Source organism: Pagrus pagrus (genome assembly GCF_965226575.1).
Source record: "Pagrus pagrus genome assembly, chromosome: 4".
NCBI classification, from domain to species: domain Eukaryota; kingdom Metazoa; phylum Chordata; class Actinopteri; order Spariformes; family Sparidae; genus Pagrus; species Pagrus pagrus.
Genome location: NC_140188.1, coordinates 12406251 through 12428475, shown reverse-complemented (window position 1 = coordinate 12428475; position 22225 = coordinate 12406251). Strand labels below are relative to the sequence as shown.

Genomic DNA, 22225 nt, shown 5'->3' with positions numbered 1-22225 from the left:
CAATCAACTTGAATTGCACAGGCCAGCCCGTCCCCCGGTGTAAACTTTCCTGGAGCCCTATATGACTGTATTTCTCCAACTTACCCTAAACATGTAAGCAGAACAGTGTTGTGAGATATTTCCCTTTTTACTGGAGAACCAGTGTTATTCTGGTAACCAAAAGCTCTCTTTAAAACCTTGCTGGGTATCTCACTTTGGGAGAGGTGGCCCTCTACCATATTGAATGCTCCAAAACACATAACACTATTGACACTTCACTGATGCACTGAGGACTGAGTACATCACAGACAATGCATGTAATTCACTTGTGCTTTTGGTTGATGGCAGTGCCTGCAACAGGATAGTTTTGAGAGAAAGCAACTTTAAGTCAGCACACCCAAAGCTCTTGAAAGACAACTTTGAGAGTGCCTCTAAAACAGTTGGTAAGCCCAACAAAGGGAGTAAACGAGACATTTACATGAGGGCTGCAGCTGGCGCGTTCCCTTCAAAAGAAGAAAATGATGTCCAATTGGCACATTCCCAAAGGAGCTAAATAGAGTGACTGGGTCTATCAGTTAAATAGAATGACATCTCCAAATAATGCTAATATTGCTCTGTGTCTGCTACATGTGTAAATATAACACTTGAGTCAAACCTTTGCAACTTTTCATCACCACCAGTCTGCATTATTAGAAATCACAGTATATATTATTTACTATTTAATAGATATAAAGATAAATAGATATAGATATGCACGTATCTATATTGTTAATATATCAATGTAGAAAAGGGAAAAAATTATAATATTTAAAAATAATATTCTTATCTCTTATTTGTTAACATATACAGTTAAGATAGGCCCAAAGTCTTTTTTCTGTTTGAGCACCACCCTCCCTTGCCCACCTAGTAGGTCCACAGAGATCGAACATCACAATTCTGTTATAATGTTTATGCTGTTCCAAAATGTATAAATATCAGTGCAAGCTTTTGATTTGCATTGAGGTACATGTGATGCCACCCAGTGGTTCAGCTCTCTCAGACAGTATGACGTCCACACAGAAGTGGCCAGAACAGGGTTGGGTACTCTTACAGTTGTTGTTGGTGGTGTCGGCTTCTCAGGCTGAGGAGTCAGTGTGCAGGCTGAGAGGGGATCCAGAGAATCCCCAGCTATCTAAGGACGGGGAGATTATGTTGGGGGGGATCTTCTCTTTCCACAGCAGGTGGAAAGACCGGCAGGAAACCTACATGCACAAGCCACTGCCACTGCAATGCACCAGGTAAATAATACCTTGTAGATCTATTGAAATATCTAAGAGAAAGTGAGCATATATACAAAACAGGGGTCATCAACTGAGTGTTAAAATTAGAAATATTCCATGTTGTGTATATTTATACCATCGATATCAAATGCTTTCATGTACTGTGCTATTGTTTCTATTATAAGGACAAATTGGTTGCATTTCCAACTAATTATGGCTGCCCACATCTAGTTTGAATTTCAGAGGGTTCCAATTTGCCCAAGCAATGCTCTTTGCATTAGAGGAAATTAATAACAGCACAGAATTACTGCCTGGCATCTCTCTGGGATATAAGATCTATGATGCCTGTGGCTCTATTGCTAGGGGTGTGAGGGTCGCACTGGCCTTGGCTAATGGTAATGAAAAGGTATCTGCACCCTCCGAGGCACCATGTACGAGACCTGCCCAAGTGCAGGCTATTATGGGAGAGACCTCTTCCTCTCCTTGCATGGCTATAGCTACTGTCATCGGACCCTTTCAAATCCCAATGGTGGGTAACATTTGCAAAAAATCAAATATTATTTGCAAAAAATAATAATTATAATTGTGTAACTTTATGGCTGGTTTAAGCATAAAGAGCTTTAAAATAATTGTATGCTCTGTAAATGTTTAATATTTTACATATTGCATTGGGACACGATTTCTTTTGTCTTTTAGATCAGCCACTTTGCTACTTGTGCTTGTCTCAGTGATAAAACCAAGTACCCATCATTCCTCAGAACAATACCCAGTGACTACTACCAGAGCAGAGCCCTGGCCCAGTTGGTGAAGCACTTTGGTTGGACTTGGGTTGGAGCTATTAGATCAAATGATGATTATGGAAATGATGGCATGGCCACTTTCACAGAAACTGCCCAGCAGCTGGGTATCTGTCTGGAGTACTCTGTAGCTTTCTTCAGAACAGATCCTCCAGACAAAATACAAAAGATAATTGACATCATCAAGGCTTCCACTTCCAAAGTGATTGTCACTTTCCTCTCCCACATGGATATGGATGTGCTAATACATGAGTTGTCTAACCACAACTTGACTGGGTATCAGTGGGTAGGCACTGAGGGCTGGATCTTTGATTCCCAAACTGCGAGCATGGATAGGCATCATATTCTGGATGGTGCCATAGGCCTGTTCATCCCCCAAGCACATGTCAGTGGCATGAGAGAGTTCATTTTGAATGTGAAGCCACTCAATTCATCTAGCAATGAAATGTTCACAGAGTTTTGGGAGACATTATTTAGCTGCAAGTTCAAGCAGTCAAAGTCATCAGCAGGGAATCAGAGAGAATGTACTGGACATGAAGATGTTACTAAAGTGCAAAACAGCTTCACTGATATGTCACTCATGCCGATCTTTAACAATGTTTATAAAGGTGTGTATGCTGTGGCCCACGCACTTCATAATATTCTGAGCTGTGATAAAACATGTAACAACAAGGTGCAGCAAGATCCATTTACGGTGAGTTGCACACCAAAGACTTGCATTACAGTTTCTAAATTACGTCCCATTAATAGAGAAAATGGTTTACATTTTGATAGGTAAAGTTTTGTAGTCTGTCTACCATGCTGGCAAGAAAATAGGCCTAAAGAATCTTTTTTTACAGTTATTCATATCTTTCTAGATTTTACAACACATAAGAAAGATTAAGTTTCAAACAAAGGAAGGAGACGAGGTTTACTTTAATGAGAATGGAGACCCAGCAGCAAAGTATGAAATTATAAACTGGCAGCCAACAGAAAATGGCATTGTGGACTTTGTCACAGTTGGTCTTCATGATACATCTTTACCTGCAGACAAACAGCTGACTCTGCAAAATAAGTCTTTATTTTGGGCACAAAATTCACAACAGGTAAGCTACCATATGATCACAGTCTATTTGAATAGTGATACTGGTGTTCTTGTGTTATTAGTTATTGTTACTGCTCGATAATGTTTTGTTTCCGTGCATCAAAATGAATAATAGATGCTTGAAAAGATAACACCTTGGCAATGTGAATGGACATACATTTTTCTCAGTCATTTTGTCCATGCAGGTACCTTTGTCAGTTTGCAGTGAGAAATGTCCCCCAGGAACTCGCAAGGTCCTGCAGAAAGGAAAGCCTGTCTGCTGCTATGACTGTTTAAGATGTGCAGAGGGAGAAATAAGCAACATCACAGGTGTAGTAATAAATAATGAAAGAGAAAAGTAAAGTCTAAAAGTTGTCATGTTCACATGCCAGTTTTAAGAAATGGCAAAGAAAAACTGATACATAAATCTGAAATCAACTGTACATTCATAAGCACAGTCCATGTGAAAAATGTATGTAACTTAAGCGTAAAGGTGTACTTTTGGAAACATGACCAGAAACTAAACTGGTACTGAACACACCCTCCAAGACCTTAAGTGGTCAGTTTGAAGACATAGGATACAGTATGGAGGAGATTTAGAGTGGATCTGACCAGGACTATTACTCCAGGGATGAGAAGGTCAGGCTGGGACAGGAGAAGTGTGCAGCAGGAAACGAGCGAGAGAAAGTCAGGCATCAACAATTGGCATGTAGAGAATATTTTCACGTCTTACTCCGTAATTGAGGATTTATTTACCACCTCACCCCAGCTGCACCTTCAGATCCTGTCAATGAATATCATAAACAGGATCTAAGACAGGGATTAAATTGCCAGAGTCAAACACCCACTGGAAACATGACACAATTCTCACTTTGGTTATATAGGGATAGCTTGTGGCAAAGGCCCTGGTACTCCAATTGGACCCCACGGGGAACACAGTCATCGGCCTTCTCCAAGTTCACAAAATCCATCTAGACTGTATAAGGAAACTTCCAAGGTAGTTTCCCTGACTTCCGTGTGACAATGAAGAGTTATGTCAGCCATGACAGCCCAAACATGTTCAGAGATTGGGCAGCTAGTGGTTTGGTCAAGTCTTCCCCTTCAGATTTCAAATCTTCAGATTCTGCCTCCTCAGTGATCATGTTAGTCCGGCTCAGGAGCTCTTCCAAGTGTTCTTTCCACCACTTGCTAATATCCCCAGTCTGGGTCACCAGTTCTCCTCCTAGAGGAAAACGGCCTGAGCCAAGCCCTGCTTTTCATCCAAGTCCTCGAACAGTTTGCCAGAACTTCCTTGAGGCCAACGCAAAGTCCTTCTTCTTCTTTTTTTGCATATAGCACTAGTGCACAGGCTGACAGTTTTGCAGCAGTCCACAAAATTGTAGCACAAGTATAAATGTATAAGAAAGATTAATTGTTGTGTGAGACTATTCCATGTCTGTGTTGGGGAATTTTCCAACACAGACATGAACATTTTCCATGACTTCCAAATGAATATAGTAATGAGATGCAGACATTGTTTTACAGTTTTTTGCTTATTTTGATTATTCATGCACATAGCATTGACATATAGAGAGAGAAACTCCTGTGTATGAACTTTCTGTCATCACACAGCATAGCAAGGCTGACATATAGGCCTATGTTGCACTGTACAGCCTTAAATAGAGTGATTAACAGACTGATTAGAATAGAGTAGCGGCGCTGTGTCTCGCTCAATTTTGCAGGGGGACACTTCAGTGAGAGTTTTCTGGACAGTGAGGGGAGATGCAAATAGACATTGCTTTACAGAACACAAGTTATTCACATATCAACAAACTATATAGATACACAGTAAACATGATTGTCTAATGCCATATCTCTATTATTATTTTTTCAGATTCCATCACCTGTGTGCGTTGCCACCCTGAGTTTTGGTCAAATGAGAGAAGAGATGCCTGTGTAAAGAAGGAGGCAGAGTTTCTCTCATATGAAGAGATTATGGGAGCACTGCTCACTGCAGCTTCTCTCTTTGGAACATGCATGACTGCTGTTGTGGCGTTCATTTTCTTCAGATACAGACAGACTCCTATTGTCAGGGCCAACAACTCTGAGCTGAGCTTCCTGCTGCTCTTCTCATTGACTCTGTGTTTCCTGTGTTCTCTGACCTTCATCGGCCGGCCCTCTGAGTGGTCCTGCATGCTGCGACACACAGCATTCGGCATCACCTTTGTCCTCTGTATCTCTTGTGTTCTGGGGAAAACAATAGTGGTGTTAATGGCCTTCAGGGCCACACTTCCAGGTAGTGATGTGATGAAATGGTTTGGGCCTGCACAGCAGAAACTCAGTGTCCTGGGTTTCACTCTCATACAAGTTATCATATGTATCCTCTGGTTAACAATTTCACCTCCTTTTCCATTTAAGAATTTTAAGGAATTCAAGGATAAAATCATCTTAGAGTGTGCTCTGGGCTCAGCTGTAGGCTTTTGGGCTGTACTTGGGTACATAGGACTTCTGGCCATGTTATGTTTTATTCTTGCTTTTCTTGCTCGGAAACTGCCTGATAATTTCAATGAAGCCAAATTTATCACCTTTAGCATGCTGATATTCTGTGCAGTATGGATCACTTTTATCCCAGCATATGTCAGCTCCCCTGGAAAATTCAGTGTTGCTGTAGAGATATTTGCAATTCTGGCTTCAAGTTTTGGACTGCTCATTTGTATTTTTATTCCAAAATGTTACATTATCTTACTGAAACCAGAGAAGAATACAAAAAAGAACATGATGGGCAAAGGGGCACCAAAATCATTCTGAAAACTATATTATGTTGTGAAAGTCATTCTAACATTGTAACAAACTTTTTACATGCTAACTTGTGAACCAGACTGTGTCGTAGATATCTATGTTCATTATCAACATTTGCATTTTGGTACTGGGGTATTTTCCCACAGAATGTTATTTATTTTGTGACATTGTGTATTGCGATGATAATGTTATACTAGCTTGATACCAAATTCCTCACTGATTTCACAATTTCTAATATAAAATTACAGTCAAACAACAAAATCCACAGTTTCACAGAAAAAATAAAAGAAAACATCTGTGGCTTAACTTGTCTGGTTTCCTCTGGTCTCCAGAGGGTTGAGTTCTACCATGACAACTTCCCCCTTGTTGTTGAATGTGTATAAATCCCTGCCATGAGCTGTAGAGCTGATTGGCCCAGTCTGAAGAGCAGAGCTATGCCATTGTTGCGCCTGGTCTTCTTCGTTCTGCTAATGGAGAAGGGAGAGTCTGTGTGTCGACTGCGAGGCTCGCCACAACCAGCTGAACTGGCCCAAGATGGTGATCTTGTTATCGGAGGAATTTTTTCATTTCGCACAGGGCAGGATTATGTAATTAACACATTTCAGACAGTTCCAGAAGTACGAAAATGCAAGAAGTATGTACTGTTACTGTAGGTCTATGTAGTGAACATTATTTATGTGTATTTTGTGCTGTTTTTGAGACATTAATATAAAGATTTATTTTTTCATTCTATCTTACATCAACCAGCTTCAATTTTAGAGAATTCAAATTCGCCCAAGCAGTGATATTTGCTGTAAATGAGATCAATAACAATCCTGATATGCTTCCTGATTTTAAACTTGGCTACAAGATCTATGATAACTGTGGAACTATGGACATACTGAGAGCTGCATTGGCCCTGGCGAGTGGAGTAAAGGGAGAAGTCAGTCACAACAACTGCACTAAAACAGAGACAGTGCAAGCTATCTTGGGACATTCAGGATCAAGACCAACTATCGCATTTGCACCAGTTGTTGGAAGGTTTCAGATACCTGTGGTGAGTCTAAGAAGAACGTCACTCAAGTTATTCAGATGTAACGCTGTGTTAAGTTTGCTGTTGGAAATATCAACTGTTTATTATGACGTTCTGCAAAATTACAACCATAGCAGTGATTATGGAAGAATGTAAAATATTTGCTCTTTCTCTGCCACTAAATTATCTTTATGCTTCACTGCAGGTCAGCCATTTTGCCACCTGTGCCTGTCTGAGCAATAGGAAAGAGTATCCTACTTTTTACAGAACTATTCCCAGTGACTACTACCAGAGCAGAGCACTGGCAAAGCTGGTCAAACACTTTGGTTGGACCTGGATTGGGGCTATAGCTGTGGATAATGAATACGGCCTCAATGGCATAGCTGCATTTATCCAAGCAGCACACGAATATGGTGTGTGCATTGAGTATTCTGAAGCATTTTCATCATCAGATCCACCTGACAGGCTGCAGAGAATAGTAGAGATCATTAAGCATGGCACTTCCAAAGTGATAATGGCTTTTATGTCTCACAGAGAAATTAAGTTGCTGGCAAAAGAGTTGTATAAACAGAACATTACAGAACTGCAGTGGGTCGGCAGTGACGCCTGGATCACAGATCACTCTCTGACAGACAGTGAGGGACACAGCATCCTGGTGGGCTCCCTTGGCTTCACTGTCAGCAAAGCTAAAATCCCAGGGCTGGAGGAGCACCTGAGGCAGCTTCACCCCTCACACTTCCCTGACAGTCAGTTTGTCAGAGATTTCTGGGAAGACATGTTTGACTGCGCTCTGAACAGAAGTGCAAATACACAAAAAAAGCCATGCAGTGGCTCTGAGAGCTTGCAGAATGTTAAATCAACCTTCACTGATGTTTCTGAGCTGAGATTCACTCATAATGTATACAAGTCAGTTTATGCAGTGGCTCATGCTCTTGATAACCTGATTAAATGTGAGGGGGTTGAAGGGTTCTTTTCAAATGGGAGCTGTGCTGATATCAAACATATACAGCCATGGCAGGTGAGGAGACAGTGTGACAGAGTTATAACAGTAAAAATCGCCATTTGATTAAATGCCTGTATAATTTCTTCTAGGTCTTGCAGTATCTCAACACTGTTAATTTTACCACCGAAGAAGGGGAAAGAGTTTATTTTGACAGTAATGGAGACTCACCAGCAAGATATGAACTTGTCAATTTACAAATGGCAAACAAAGGAATCATGGAGGGAGCAACAGTTGGCATTTATGATGCCTCTCTTCCAGAGAGTCATCAGTTTATCATGAATAGCATCCCAGTTGTCTGGGGAAATAGGCTGACAGAGGTAAAGCAGAGTCCTTCACTGATTCACTAAAATTGTTCTGAAAACCTTGAGAGTTATATATTTTTTGAATTAAAATGTACATATTGAATGCAATGCATACAAATTGTGTTTATGAATTGTGTTAATGTGTGTAGGAGGTGCCTGTTTCAGTGTGCAGTGACAGCTGTCTCCCAGGAACTCGTAAGGTCCTCGAGAAAGGAAAGCCAGTCTGCTGTTATGATTGTGTGCCCTGTCCAGCAGGCGAGATCAGTAATCTGACAAGTAAATAAACAATTTATCAGTATTTAATTTGCTGTTTAAAATGCAATACAATATATAATGACAAAACTGTACCTCAAATGAAACAGAAACTCAGAACTCAGTTTTATGAGTGAAGATGTCTGAAACTATCTTTGTATTCTTTGTCATTTTGCAGATTCAATACACTGTATGAAATGCCCGTCGATGTACTGGTCCAACGAGCAGAAAGATGCCTGCATCCCCAAAGCAATAGAATTCCTGGCATATGGTGAAATCCTGGGAACACTGTTAGTTTTATTTTCTCTACTGGGAGTCTTTCTAACTATGATCACAACGCTTGTCTTCTACGGCCACCGAGAAACTCCACTCGTACGAGCCAACAACTCTGAGCTGAGCTTCCTGCTGCTCTTCTCCTTGACTCTGTGTTTCCTGTGTTCTCTGACCTTCATCGGCCGGCCCTCCGAGTGGTCCTGCATGCTGCGACACACAGCATTCGGCATCACCTTTGTCCTCTGTATCTCTTGTGTTCTGGGGAAAACAATAGTGGTGTTAATGGCCTTTAGAGCAACACTCCCAGGCAGTAATGTGATGAAATGGTTTGGGCCTGCACAGCAGAGACTCAGTGTTCTGGGTTTCACTCTGATACAAGTTTTGATTTGCATACTATGGCTGACGATCAACCCTCCCTTTCCTTCTAAGAATTTGTTAATCTATAAGGATAAAATCATCTTAGAGTGTGCTCTTGGCTCAGCTGTAGGCTTTTGGGCTGTACTTGGGTACATTGGACTTCTGGCAATGTTATGTTTTATTCTTGCTTTTCTTGCTCGGAAACTGCCTGATAATTTCAATGAAGCCAAATTTATCACCTTTAGCATGCTGATATTCTGTGCAGTATGGATCACTTTTATCCCAGCATATGTCAGCTCCCCTGGAAAATTCAGTGTTGCTGTAGAGATATTTGCAATTCTGGCTTCAAGTTTTGGACTGCTCATTTGTATTTTTATTCCAAAATGTTACATTATCTTACTGAAACCAGAGAAGAATACAAAAAAGAACATGATGGGCAAAGGGGCACCAAAATCATTCTGAAAACTATATTATGTTGTGAAAGTCATTCTAACATTGTAACAAACTTTTTACATGCTAACTTGTGAACCAGACTGTGTCGTAGATATCTATGTTCATTATCAACATTTGCATTTTGGTACTGGGGTATTTTCCCACAGAATGTTATTTATTTTGTGACATTGTGTATTGCGATGATAATGTTATACTAGCTTGATACCAAATTCCTCACTGATTTCACAATTTCTAATATAAAATTACAGTCAAACAACAAAATCCACAGTTTCACAGAAAAAATAAAAGAAAACATCTGTGGCTTAACTTGTCTGGTTTCCTCTGGTCTCCAGAGGGTTGAGTTCTACCATGACAACTTCCCCCTTGTTGTTGAATGTGTATAAATCCCTGCCATGAGCTGTAGAGCTGATTGGCCCAGTCTGAAGAGCAGAGCTATGCCATTGTTGCGCCTGGTCTTCTTCGTTCTGCTAATGGAGAAGGGAGAGTCTGTGTGTCGACTGCGAGGCTCGCCACAACCAGCTGAACTGGCCCAAGATGGTGATCTTGTTATCGGAGGAATTTTTTCATTTCGCACAGGGCAGGATTATGTAATTAACACATTTCAGACAGTTCCAGAAGTACGAAAATGCAAGAAGTATGTACTGTTACTGTAGGTCTATGTAGTGAACATTATTTATGTGTATTTTGTGCTGTTTTTGAGACATTAATATAAAGATTTATTTTTTCATTCTATCTTACATCAACCAGCTTCAATTTTAGAGAATTCAAATTCGCCCAAGCAGTGATATTTGCTGTAAATGAGATCAATAACAATCCTGATATGCTTCCTGATTTTAAACTTGGCTACAAGATCTATGATAACTGTGGAACTATGGACATACTGAGAGCTGCATTGGCCCTGGCGAGTGGAGTAAAGGGAGAAGTCAGTCACAACAACTGCACTAAAACAGAGACAGTGCAAGCTATCTTGGGACATTCAGGATCAAGACCAACTATCGCATTTGCACCAGTTGTTGGAAGGTTTCAGATACCTGTGGTGAGTCTAAGAAGAACGTCACTCAAGTTATTCAGATGTAACGCTGTGTTAAGTTTGCTGTTGGAAATATCAACTGTTTATTATGACGTTCTGCAAAATTACAACCATAGCAGTGATTATGGAAGAATGTAAAATATTTGCTCTTTCTCTGCCACTAAATTATCTTTATGCTTCACTGCAGGTCAGCCATTTTGCCACCTGTGCCTGTCTGAGCAATAGGAAAGAGTATCCTACTTTTTACAGAACTATTCCCAGTGACTACTACCAGAGCAGAGCACTGGCAAAGCTGGTCAAACACTTTGGTTGGACCTGGATTGGGGCTATAGCTGTGGATAATGAATACGGCCTCAATGGCATAGCTGCATTTATCCAAGCAGCACACGAATATGGTGTGTGCATTGAGTATTCTGAAGCATTTTCATCATCAGATCCACCTGACAGGCTGCAGAGAATAGTAGAGATCATTAAGCATGGCACTTCCAAAGTGATAATGGCTTTTATGTCTCACAGAGAAATTAAGTTGCTGGCAAAAGAGTTGTATAAACAGAACATTACAGAACTGCAGTGGGTCGGCAGTGACGCCTGGATCACAGATCACTCTCTGACAGACAGTGAGGGACACAGCATCCTGGTGGGCTCCCTTGGCTTCACTGTCAGCAAAGCTAAAATCCCAGGGCTGGAGGAGCACCTGAGGCAGCTTCACCCCTCACACTTCCCTGACAGTCAGTTTGTCAGAGATTTCTGGGAAGACATGTTTGACTGCGCTCTGAACAGAAGTGCAAATACACAAAAAAAGCCATGCAGTGGCTCTGAGAGCTTGCAGAATGTTAAATCAACCTTCACTGATGTTTCTGAGCTGAGATTCACTCATAATGTATACAAGTCAGTTTATGCAGTGGCTCATGCTCTTGATAACCTGATTAAATGTGAGGGGGTTGAAGGGTTCTTTTCAAATGGGAGCTGTGCTGATATCAAACATATACAGCCATGGCAGGTGAGGAGACAGTGTGACAGAGTTATAACAGTAAAAATCGCCATTTGATTAAATGCCTGTATAATTTCTTCTAGGTCTTGCAGTATCTCAACACTGTTAATTTTACCACCGAAGAAGGGGAAAGAGTTTATTTTGACAGTAATGGAGACTCACCAGCAAGATATGAACTTGTCAATTTACAAATGGCAAACAAAGGAATCATGGAGGGAGCAACAGTTGGCATTTATGATGCCTCTCTTCCAGAGAGTCATCAGTTTATCATGAATAGCATCCCAGTTGTCTGGGGAAATAGGCTGACAGAGGTAAAGCAGAGTCCTTCACTGATTCACTAAAATTGTTCTGAAAACCTTGAGAGTTATATATTTTTTGAATTAAAATGTACATATTGAATGCAATGCATACAAATTGTGTTTATGAATTGTGTTAATGTGTGTAGGAGGTGCCTGTTTCAGTGTGCAGTGACAGCTGTCTCCCAGGAACTCGTAAGGTCCTCGAGAAAGGAAAGCCAGTCTGCTGTTATGATTGTGTGCCCTGTCCAGCAGGCGAGATCAGTAATCTGACAAGTAAATAAACAATTTATCAGTATTTAATTTGCTGTTTAAAATGCAATACAATATATAATGACAAAACTGTACCTCAAATGAAACAGAAACTCAGAACTCAGTTTTATGAGTGAAGATGTCTGAAACTATCTTTGTATTCTTTGTCATTTTGCAGATTCAATACACTGTATGAAATGCCCGTCGATGTACTGGTCCAACGAGCAGAAAGATGCCTGCATCCCCAAAGCAATAGAATTCCTGGCATATGGTGAAATCCTGGGAACACTGTTAGTTTTATTTTCTCTACTGGGAGTCTTTCTAACTATGATCACAACGCTTGTCTTCTACGGCCACCGAGAAACTCCACTCGTACGAGCCAACAACTCTGAGCTGAGCTTCCTGCTGCTCTTCTCCTTGACTCTGTGTTTCCTGTGTTCTCTGACCTTCATCGGCCGGCCCTCCGAGTGGTCCTGCATGCTGCGACACACAGCATTCGGCATCACCTTTGTCCTCTGTATCTCTTGTGTTCTGGGGAAAACAATAGTGGTGTTAATGGCCTTTAGAGCAACACTCCCAGGCAGTAATGTGATGAAATGGTTTGGGCCTGCACAGCAGAGACTCAGTGTTCTGGGTTTCACTCTGATACAAGTTTTGATTTGCATACTATGGCTGACGATCAACCCTCCCTTTCCTTCTAAGAATTTGTTAATCTATAAGGATAAAATCATCTTAGAGTGTGCTCTTGGCTCAGCTGTAGGCTTTTGGGCTGTACTTGGGTACATTGGACTTCTGGCAATGTTATGTTTTATTCTTGCTTTTCTTGCTCGGAAACTGCCTGATAATTTCAATGAAGCCAAATTTATCACCTTTAGCATGCTGATATTCTGCGCAGTATGGATCACCTTTATCCCAGCATATGTCAGCTCTCCTGGGAAGTTCACAGTAGCTGTGGAGATATTTGCTATTCTGGCCTCCAGTTATGGGCTACTTTTCTGCATTTTCCTACCAAAATGTTATATCATTTTGTTTAGGCCAGAGCAGAACACTAAGAAACATATAATGGGAAAGACATCTTATAATGATGTACATTATTAACCATCACTATCTTTTACACATGTATAAAGAAAAAACACCCTTCCACAAATAAAAAAATAGAAAAAACTACAACAAATGAGTAATGTGAAGAATATTTCCCTATCTTATGAAAAAAGCCCTTGAACACTAGTAAACTATTGGCACCAGCAGCCACTACACATTACATCATACTACACACTGCATTTAGTAATAATTGCACTAAATTAGCAAAGTGGTATATATCATATATATGACTATGGTAATCACAGTTCATAAAACCGATCAAATGTTTGAGAGAAAAGTTTTTAAAAAGCTTTTAGAATCATTGTAACTTCCAAAAGAGATATTGTTTGTAATGTAAGCCTCCTGTAATATCTGAATATTGAAAATAAATTACATTTCTTTTTCTCATTTCCTTCCATCACTTTGGGACAAATATAATTGATGTTTCTCTGCAAAGGCCTTAAACACAGGGTATTTGTCTGCATGCTAACCACTTATATATTACACAGTTTAAGTAAAAGCCAGCTGCATTAATAACACTTCATCACCCCTTTAAATTAAACTATAGCTTAAAGGTAAGTAGACTGTAATGTACAGTATTTCTTGTTCTCCGACATGTAATTATAAGTAATCCAAATAAAGGTGCAAGTGCAAATAACCAACAAGCATAATAATAATAATAATTATAATTATTATATAATAATAATATCCAACAAATAATCAACAGCTTTGGCTCTGCTTGTTTGACTAAATCTAAAATGTTAGACTATAGCTTTATTAATGTCTTCCTAACTAACTAACTAACTAACTAAATATAAAAGTTAAAATGCAACAATAGTGGATATGTATGTCAGTGTGAATTAACATAGTATTCCCTTAAGATACACTGTAGTAGAGATAAAGAGTGACTGCAGGAAATCAACCTTATTCAATCCAATTTTGCAGGTAAGGCTGGGGTTGGGGCTGAGTTCAGGTATAGACAGAAAACAAGGTTTGCACTTATCAGAACATGAAGCCGCAAAGTATGGGAATGTGGTTGGATTGAGAAACAGGTTAGCCAGAGGTTAGAGCGCAGGATTTACCATAATCTACTGCCACTTAATTGTAACCAAAGCTGCAACAAAAATGTCAAACCACTAAATGACCAACCCTAGTTCAGAAACAAATGCTTATGAAAAATCAACTAACAACTGTGTAAGTGAGAAACTTTATGATAGCATCACTAAAGTATGACTGCATCAATAAAGCATGAGGCCTGTATCAGCCTCAGATTCCCCCTGACATGTATAAAAAAAATATTTGCACTGAAAGTTCAAATATACAATGATGCAATTCAACAGAAATAAAGGTTACACAAGTGCATACACAAAAACAACACAGAAGAAAAACAATGGAAGTCCCCATCTGTTCTGAGCATCACTTCATTAACCAGTGGCTTGACTCCATTGGGAAAACTGCAGCAGGGCCTCAAAACACAAACAGACACAGGAGATTAGGGATTGCTTCATCCTTTTCACAACAACAAGAACAACAGGTGGCAAATTGCTTCAAGGGTCTATGTTAATTAACAACTTTGTCACAACATGTAAATGTTACATTTCAAATCAATTAAGGGTTTGTTTTGATCCTTGTGTCTCTTTCTTCCTCGTTTTCCCCATCTTCCCTCTGACATCATGTTTTAGCTCTACCATGCCATCGTTGGGTCTATCAGTAATCCAAATCAAATGTTGGATTTTAAACAGTATTATAAAATTATATGTAGTTAAAGATCATGTTTCAGTTGAAACCCTGAGAGACCATGAAGGCTCTAAATCTCCTGTCCATTGTCCAAAAGTATTTGTCAACATCTGGCTGCTGTCTGTATAGTCTTGGGCCCCATATCTTATGCAATAACATGACTTATCAATCTGAAACTTTAGGAAGTCATAACCCCACAACTGCATTACAGCATATGCTCTGTTTATTGCAATTGTGCAGGTACAGTGTGTCAGGCATGCATAACATCAGGAGGGAACGTTCAACCATTGAAATGCTGTTTTAAATTCAAATTGGATTTTTCTTTTATCCCTAACAAAAAACAAATTATAATAATAAGTGAAATTTAGCAATTACACCACTGAGTGTTTTATGTAATTTTATGGTTACACTTTTTGGACATTGGATGGCAGAAGCAGTACAATCATACAATAAATCATCTTTTGATTTTAGATCATTTTGGCTTTTTATTCAGGTACCAAATAGGGGGGTTCGGCTGTTGCAATCCCTTCTGCCTGGCCTGTTACTGCTTCTATCCTCTTTTAGAGCCGCACTTCATCGCCTGAGTGTCTCGGGCCTGTGGACATCAGGCTTCAGGATTGCATTTCTTTTCACACGCACACAACAGGTGATCAACAACTGCACTATGCAATTATATGTAAATAATTTTACAAGCTCAAATTATTATTGACCCTTATTCGCTTCCATAGCCCACCTCCTTAGCTGATCAGTTGCCCGTATCCGTTCTATGGAGTATACGTACAGCACTGAATGGCTACAAAGCCATGAACATGTGATGTTCATTTTCAGAGGTTGTTTCATTTCATTGTTTTCAGTATGCAGTGAAAATGCAAGCAACTAACTAGCAGGTGCATTTTTTATCGCACCTTTGACCACATGAAATCAACAGATTGTAGCGTTTCCACACAACACATAGGACCAATATATACTGGGTAATAAAGATATGCTGATTAGTTATGAAACACTCATGAAGAGCATACCTACAAACGATGGTACATTCTATTAAGAACATGATTTTAATGTTAGAAAAATGTTGAACAATAGGTTTAATATGCATCTGGATCTGGGCTGACATCAGAATACACTGATATACACTGTGGGACAACAATACATGTATGATTTCTTTTTTCTTTAAGTGTTTCCATGAGAAAATATTAAATATTCACTTCACAATGTTAAGAATTTTCTTTTTTTTTAAACCTGTATCTGTACCTGGTTCCAGTTTTTCTTGGATTCCTGACCTAACTTTCTGCTAATTTTGAAATATCCTGTGAAGTACCAAACTCACAAACAAACAAACAAACAAACAAACAAAAAACAGAAAGCATGACCTCCATGTCAAGGTAAAAGAAACCGACTCAAAAAAAGAAATGGATTTTAGCTGAAAAGATATAAATTGAATTTTTGAAGAAAGAACCGTTGTGGTAAGTTATATCTGTTACTATTTATTTTATTTTTTTTACTGATAGATGCATGGGGTTGTATTACAAAGAAAAAAACAACAACATCTGTATGACAGTTATGAATTCAAATCTGGAGACAATAGATGAGAAACACTGAAAATAAATAATTTAAAACTTGGCATGGCTTTGCTGTGACAATAATTCAAATAGACTCATCTCATCTCATTTTCTTGACCGCTTTTTCCGTATGGGTCGCGGGGATGTTACCGCTTTTATCCCCCCTTTCAGGGGGTTGCAGGGTTACTGGAGCCAATCCCAGTTTCCATATGGGCGAAGGCCAGGGTATATCACTGGACGAGTCGCCAGCTCGTCGCAGGGCCCTTTCTGATGGCACAGGGTTCCACACAGGGTGCCACCTGCACGTCAGGAGCCATTTCGGGGTTCAGCATCTTGCTCAAGGATGCTTCGGCATTTGGCTCGGTTCCGCCCAGGGGAGCCGGGGTTCAAGCCAGCGGCCTTCCGGTCACCGGTCACCGGTCACCCGCTCTACCTACTGAGCTACAGCCGCCCCGTCAAATAGACTGCCTCTTTTAATTTGCATGACAGAACTGTGAAATGTTTTTATTACAACTGTTGTTAATCATGACAAAGTTTGTTTCGATTACAGAGCTAATTGTTTGACTTCTGCTGGTTCACAGAGATTACAGCATCATGGTGACAACACCGTGCTGCTGAGATTCACTGAATATAATTGAGACCCAAAAAACAAAGGTTTCACAGAAGCTGCTCAGTATTAGATTTTAAGACACTAATGGAAAATTAAGACAGATAACATTGTGTGTGCCATTTCCATCCTCTTTTTCTCTTTCCCTGGGGACACATGCCTCATTTGCTTTACACCCTAAAGCAGCAGGTCCATGGACATGAGAATGGGCATGAACTAGGGTTGAAAAGACATTGACAGGGTATAAAGGGTGCCACATGGTGCAGAGTTAAAACAAAAACAGCCTGCAGAGTGAAGCAATGCCACTGCTCAAGCTGGTCTTCCTGGTTCTTCTGATCAGGAGGGGGAAGCCTGTGTGCCGGCTGCAGGTGAGAGCACAACCACCTGAGCTGACGAAGGCTGGAGACTTCATCTTAGGTGGCATTTTCACCTTTCGTACTGGCTTCAGAGGCAGCGTGTCCACTTTTCAAACCTTACCTGATCCTCAAACGTGCCTGAAGTAAGTATATCTTTTTGGTTTTGTGCTACCTTGTTTTATGCATTTTTTGTAAAAAAAAAAACAAATGATCGTATTTTTTTTTAATTTATTTTTTTTCTAGCATAAATGTAAGAGAATTCAAATTTGCCCAGACCATGATCTTTGCAATTGAGGAAATAAATCAAAATCCTGCTATTCTACCTAACCACACACTGGGCTACAAGATATACAATTCATGTGGAATGACAAATATCATTAAGGCTGCTATAGATTCAGCCAACGGGCAGAGGGAGATCATAGATGAGAGGAACTGTACAAAGGCAGACACTGCACAGGCTGTATTAGGCCACTCTGGCTCTGCACCTACAGCGGGATTTGCTCGGATTTTAGGAAGGTTCCAGATACCAGTGGTAAACATTTCACTTTTATTCAGACTGTACATCAAAATTCATCATTATAGTGGTTTCTTTGTGTAGGATTAACATGTAATTATCACATTTCTGTTTGTTCTACAGCTCAGCCACTTTGCAACCTGTGCTTGTCTGAGCAACAGAGAGGAGTTTCCATCTTTCTTCCGAACTATTCCCAGCGATCTCCACCAGAGCAGAGCCCTGGCCAAGCTCGTCAAGCACTTCGGCTGGACCTGGGTGGGGGCGATTAGTAACGAAAACTCCTATGGTATCAATGGGATCACCGCATTTATAGAAGCTGCAAAGGAAGAGGGGGTGTGCGTTGAATATTACCACACATTTGGGCAAGAAGATTCTCTTCATGAGTTAAAAAAAATTGTTGAAACTGTGAAGTACTCCACCTCTAAAGTCATCATGGCCTTCATGTCCCACAGAGAAATTAAGTTGCTGGTGAAAGAGTTGTACAAACAGAACATCACAGGACTGCAGTGGGTCGGCAGTGACGCATGGATCACAGATCACTCTCTGACTGACAGTGAGGGACACAGAATCCTGGTGGGCTCCCTGGGCTTCGTTGTCAGCCGAGCTAAGATTCCGGGGTTAGAGCAGCACCTGAGGCAGCTCCACCCCTCACAGTTCCCTGACAGTCGGTTTGTCAGAGATTTCTGGGAAGATGTGTTTGACTGCGCTCTGAATGGAAGTGTCAACACACACAGAAAGGCATGTCGTGGCTCTGAGAGCTTGCAGAATGTCAAATCATATTTTACAGATGTTTCTGAGCTGAGATTCTGTAATAATGTGTATAAGTCAGTTTACGCAGTGGCTCATGCTCTCAACAACTTGGCCACATGTGAGGAGGGGAAGGGCCCCTTCGCAAATGGGAGCTGTGCCAATACTGAATACACTCAACCGTGGCAGGTGAGGAAGAAAACAAAAAGGTCCCTGATCATTGATTTGTTTCCATCCGATAAAACTCTGATGCAAATTAAATTCACACCAGATGACAAAGAACGCGAGCCTGCTGTATTTAAGTGCCTCCTCTTCTCTGCAGGTGCTACATCATTTACAGAATATCAACTTCACAACAAGTCAGGGGGAAAGAGTGACCTTTGACCAGAACGGAGATTCACCTGCAAGATATGAACTCATAAATGTACAACATGTGACCTCGGAGACAATGCATGTTGCCACAGTTGGTGTTTTTGATGCCACTCTGCCCCGTGGGCATCAGTTTATAATGAATGGCATGAAGATAGTGTGGGGAGGAGGAAGTCATACGGTACATATTCACATTGCTTTGTTCTCATATTACTGGCTGGTCAGTCACAATGCCATACTGTGTAACATTTCATAATCATCTAGAATAAAGTGCTGGTTTACGACTATTTCTCAGTGAATTCAAAATGACTGAAAACCAACAGAAAAAGAAGTGAACACAATGTAAATCACACACAACTCCTCCACTTATTCATGCACCAGGTGCCTGTGTCAGTGTGCAGTGAGAGCTGTCCCCCAGGAAAACGCAAAGTCCTGCAGAAAAGAAAACCTGTTTGCTGTTATGACTGTATACCATGTGCAGAAGGAGAAATCAGCAACATTACAGGTTTGATTCAGAAAAACATTATATATATTGTATCTAAAATGTGCATATCCCTCTCCCCGATGACCATAGGACCTGATCAATGTTTTTGTGTCTTTCAAAAACAGATTCTTTTGAGTGCCTCAAATGTCCAATTGATTACTGGCCAAACACCAGAGGAGACTCATGCATCCTGAAGGAGATTGAATTTTTGTCTTATGCAGAGATCATGGGAATAATTTTAACATTCTTTTGTTTGGTCGGGGCGATTTTGACAGCTTTGATGATGTTAGTGTTTTTTCACTTTCGAGAAACTCCTATTGTCAGGGCCAACAACTCTGAGCTGAGCTTCCTGCTGCTCTTCTCCTTGAGTCTGTGTTTCCTGTGTTCTCTGACCTTCATCGGCCGGCCCTCTGAGTGGTCCTGCATGCTGCGACACACAGCATTCGGCATCACCTTTGTCCTCTGTATCTCTTGTGTGCTGGGGAAAACAATTGTGGTGTTAATGGCCTTCAGGGCCACACTCCCAGGTAGTGATGTGATGAAATGGTTTGGGCCTGCACAGCAGAAACTCAGTGTCCTGGGTTTCACTCTGATACAAGTTATCATATGTATCCTCTGGTTAACAATTTCTCCTCCTTTTCCATTTAAGAATTTTAAAACATTCAAGAACAAAATCATCTTAGAGTGCGCTCTGGGCTCAGCTGTAGGCTTTTGGGCTGTACTTGGGTACATTGGACTTCTGGCCATGTTATGTTTTATTCTTGCTTTTCTGGCTCGGAAACTACCTGATAATTTCAATGAAGCCAAATTTATCACCTTTAGCATGCTGATATTCTGCGCAGTATGGATCACTTTTATCCCAGCATATGTCAGCTCTCCTGGGAAGTTCACTGTAGCTGTGGAGATATTTGCTATTTTAGCCTCCAGTTATGGACTTCTCTTCTGCATTTTTATCCCAAAATGTTATGTTATTCTGCTGAGGCCAGAACAGAATACCAAAAAGCATATAATGGGTAAAACAAAAGATATACATTGTTAATTTTATACTGTTGTGATTTCTTTCTTTTTTATTGTTAATTACTAATTGACTATTACATTTTGAAAACAAAATCATGTTTTTCTTCCATTTTATAAAATAAACTACCATTTTTCAATTCCCTTTTCATCCCTAATATTGAAGATGATGTACATACAGTAATCTTGCATGTAATAATGAAAAATTAGTCAATGACTGATCTTAATTTGCATTGCATAATTATTACTATAGAGTATCCTCACTAACTGACATACACTTCTCACAGCTATTTCAAAAGTGGCCATACAACAGTATGCATGAAATGACATTTGCTTTATAATGAGTGGGGGACTGTTCCTGAATAATTTCCCAAATAATAATTAGGTCAGTTTAAAAAATAAAGAGCTTTTCAGGCAAAATAACCACAATATTATGCCAGCAAAATCAATTGCGGTCTTGTCTTCAATTGCTAATCCTGAATTAAACTGTTGAGATTATAAAAAGACCATGTGTTGTGTATCTTTTGGCCAACCTAATTCCTCTGCCATCTTTCTTAGCCCAAAAAGCTTCTTGGAGAAAGGTGTCCTCAACTTATGTTTATTTATTACGGCATCACTGATGTAGAATTTAGAGATAAAGACATACACATTTTCTTCAAGGCAATGGACTATAATTTTCCTCCACAAATCTGAAAAAAAAGACACAAAATGTGATTCAGACATGATTCAGACGGACTATAGGTCAGCATGGCTCAGTTTTGTCATCTAACTACAATAAACACACTTTTTAAATTGTCATAGGTGTAACTAATGACATTAAAAGGTAACTCCACACATTTTACACATTGAAGTGTGTTAACAGGTCTTGCTGAGTACTGCTGCATATGTGAAAAAAGTAGTATAAAGTCTTTTGTGGCTTCAAGGAAGCTGCATGTAATATGATTAATTGCCTTCAGTGATGTCACTCAGTAGCTAAGTTGCATTGTGGGTAATGTAGGCCCCAGGTCTTGAAAAGGGAGTAGACTGTGTGGCATCGATTTTAATAATTTGTTTTTAGACTGTCCTTAATGAGTCCAACAAGGTTATAGGAGGAGAATGGTAGACCAGACCTGCTTTTCAAAATAAAGCTGTGTGTGCACAGAACAGGCAGCAAGGGTTAAATGATGAAGTTGTTCTTCAATAATTATTAAATTATAATTAGTTTTTACTCATGAATCCTGTGTAGTTAAATGCATAAGCAGGAAATTCTATGTTAATAATTTTATCACCCAGCTCAAAATGACCAAGTAACCAATTAACTAACCACCTTATTATCTTGTCTCATGAATAATGATGACATATATGTTTGGTACGTGACAGTTATTTGATGATTTTGTAAAAATGTGTTTGTGCACATCTGCTTGTCATTTAGTGCTTGTTTCCAGAATCAGCTGTAAAAAAGTGAACCAATTCAGCCTCAGTAAACATTCCAAACCTACTCAGTAAACAAGATTAAGATTGATTGTTTTTAGGAGACAGGGCCCGTGTGTATTCTTGTCAGATTTACTCTTCATGCCTGACATCCTTCAGGTCTTACCTCTGAGGATGGCCCACTAAGTTGCCTCCTACACCTGAGTAGCAGAGAGGAAGCTATAAAACACATCCTTCCAAGAATCCTGACT

At 40.0% G+C, this 22225-nt stretch overlaps 2 protein-coding genes across 2 annotated transcripts; both read left to right on the top strand.

Annotated features, from left to right (window-relative positions):
* Positions 1–1023: 1023 nt before the first annotated feature.
* LOC311255836 (uncharacterized protein) lies at positions 1024–9537 on the top strand (the record flags this gene model as incomplete). Its single annotated transcript, XM_084350488.1, has 12 exons — positions 1024–1256; positions 1470–1767; positions 1935–2729; positions 2893–3120; positions 3305–3428; positions 4972–5875; positions 6280–6510; positions 6624–6912; positions 7094–7906; positions 7981–8172; positions 8343–8469; positions 8624–9537. The coding sequence occupies 12 exons, from the start codon at positions 1024–1026 to the stop codon at positions 9535–9537; spliced, it is 5148 nt and encodes a 1715-aa protein (XP_084206614.1).
* A 425-nt stretch (positions 9538–9962) lies between these two features.
* On the top strand, positions 9963–20589 carry LOC311255835 (uncharacterized protein; the record flags this gene model as incomplete). Its single annotated transcript, XM_084350487.1, has 13 exons — positions 9963–10065; positions 10311–10564; positions 10746–11558; positions 11633–11860; positions 11998–12121; positions 12276–13183; positions 16765–16892; positions 17421–17579; positions 17680–17968; positions 18074–18886; positions 19020–19247; positions 19448–19571; positions 19676–20589. The coding sequence occupies 13 exons, from the start codon at positions 9963–9965 to the stop codon at positions 20587–20589; spliced, it is 5085 nt and encodes a 1694-aa protein (XP_084206613.1).
* Positions 20590–22225: the final 1636 nt, after the last annotated feature.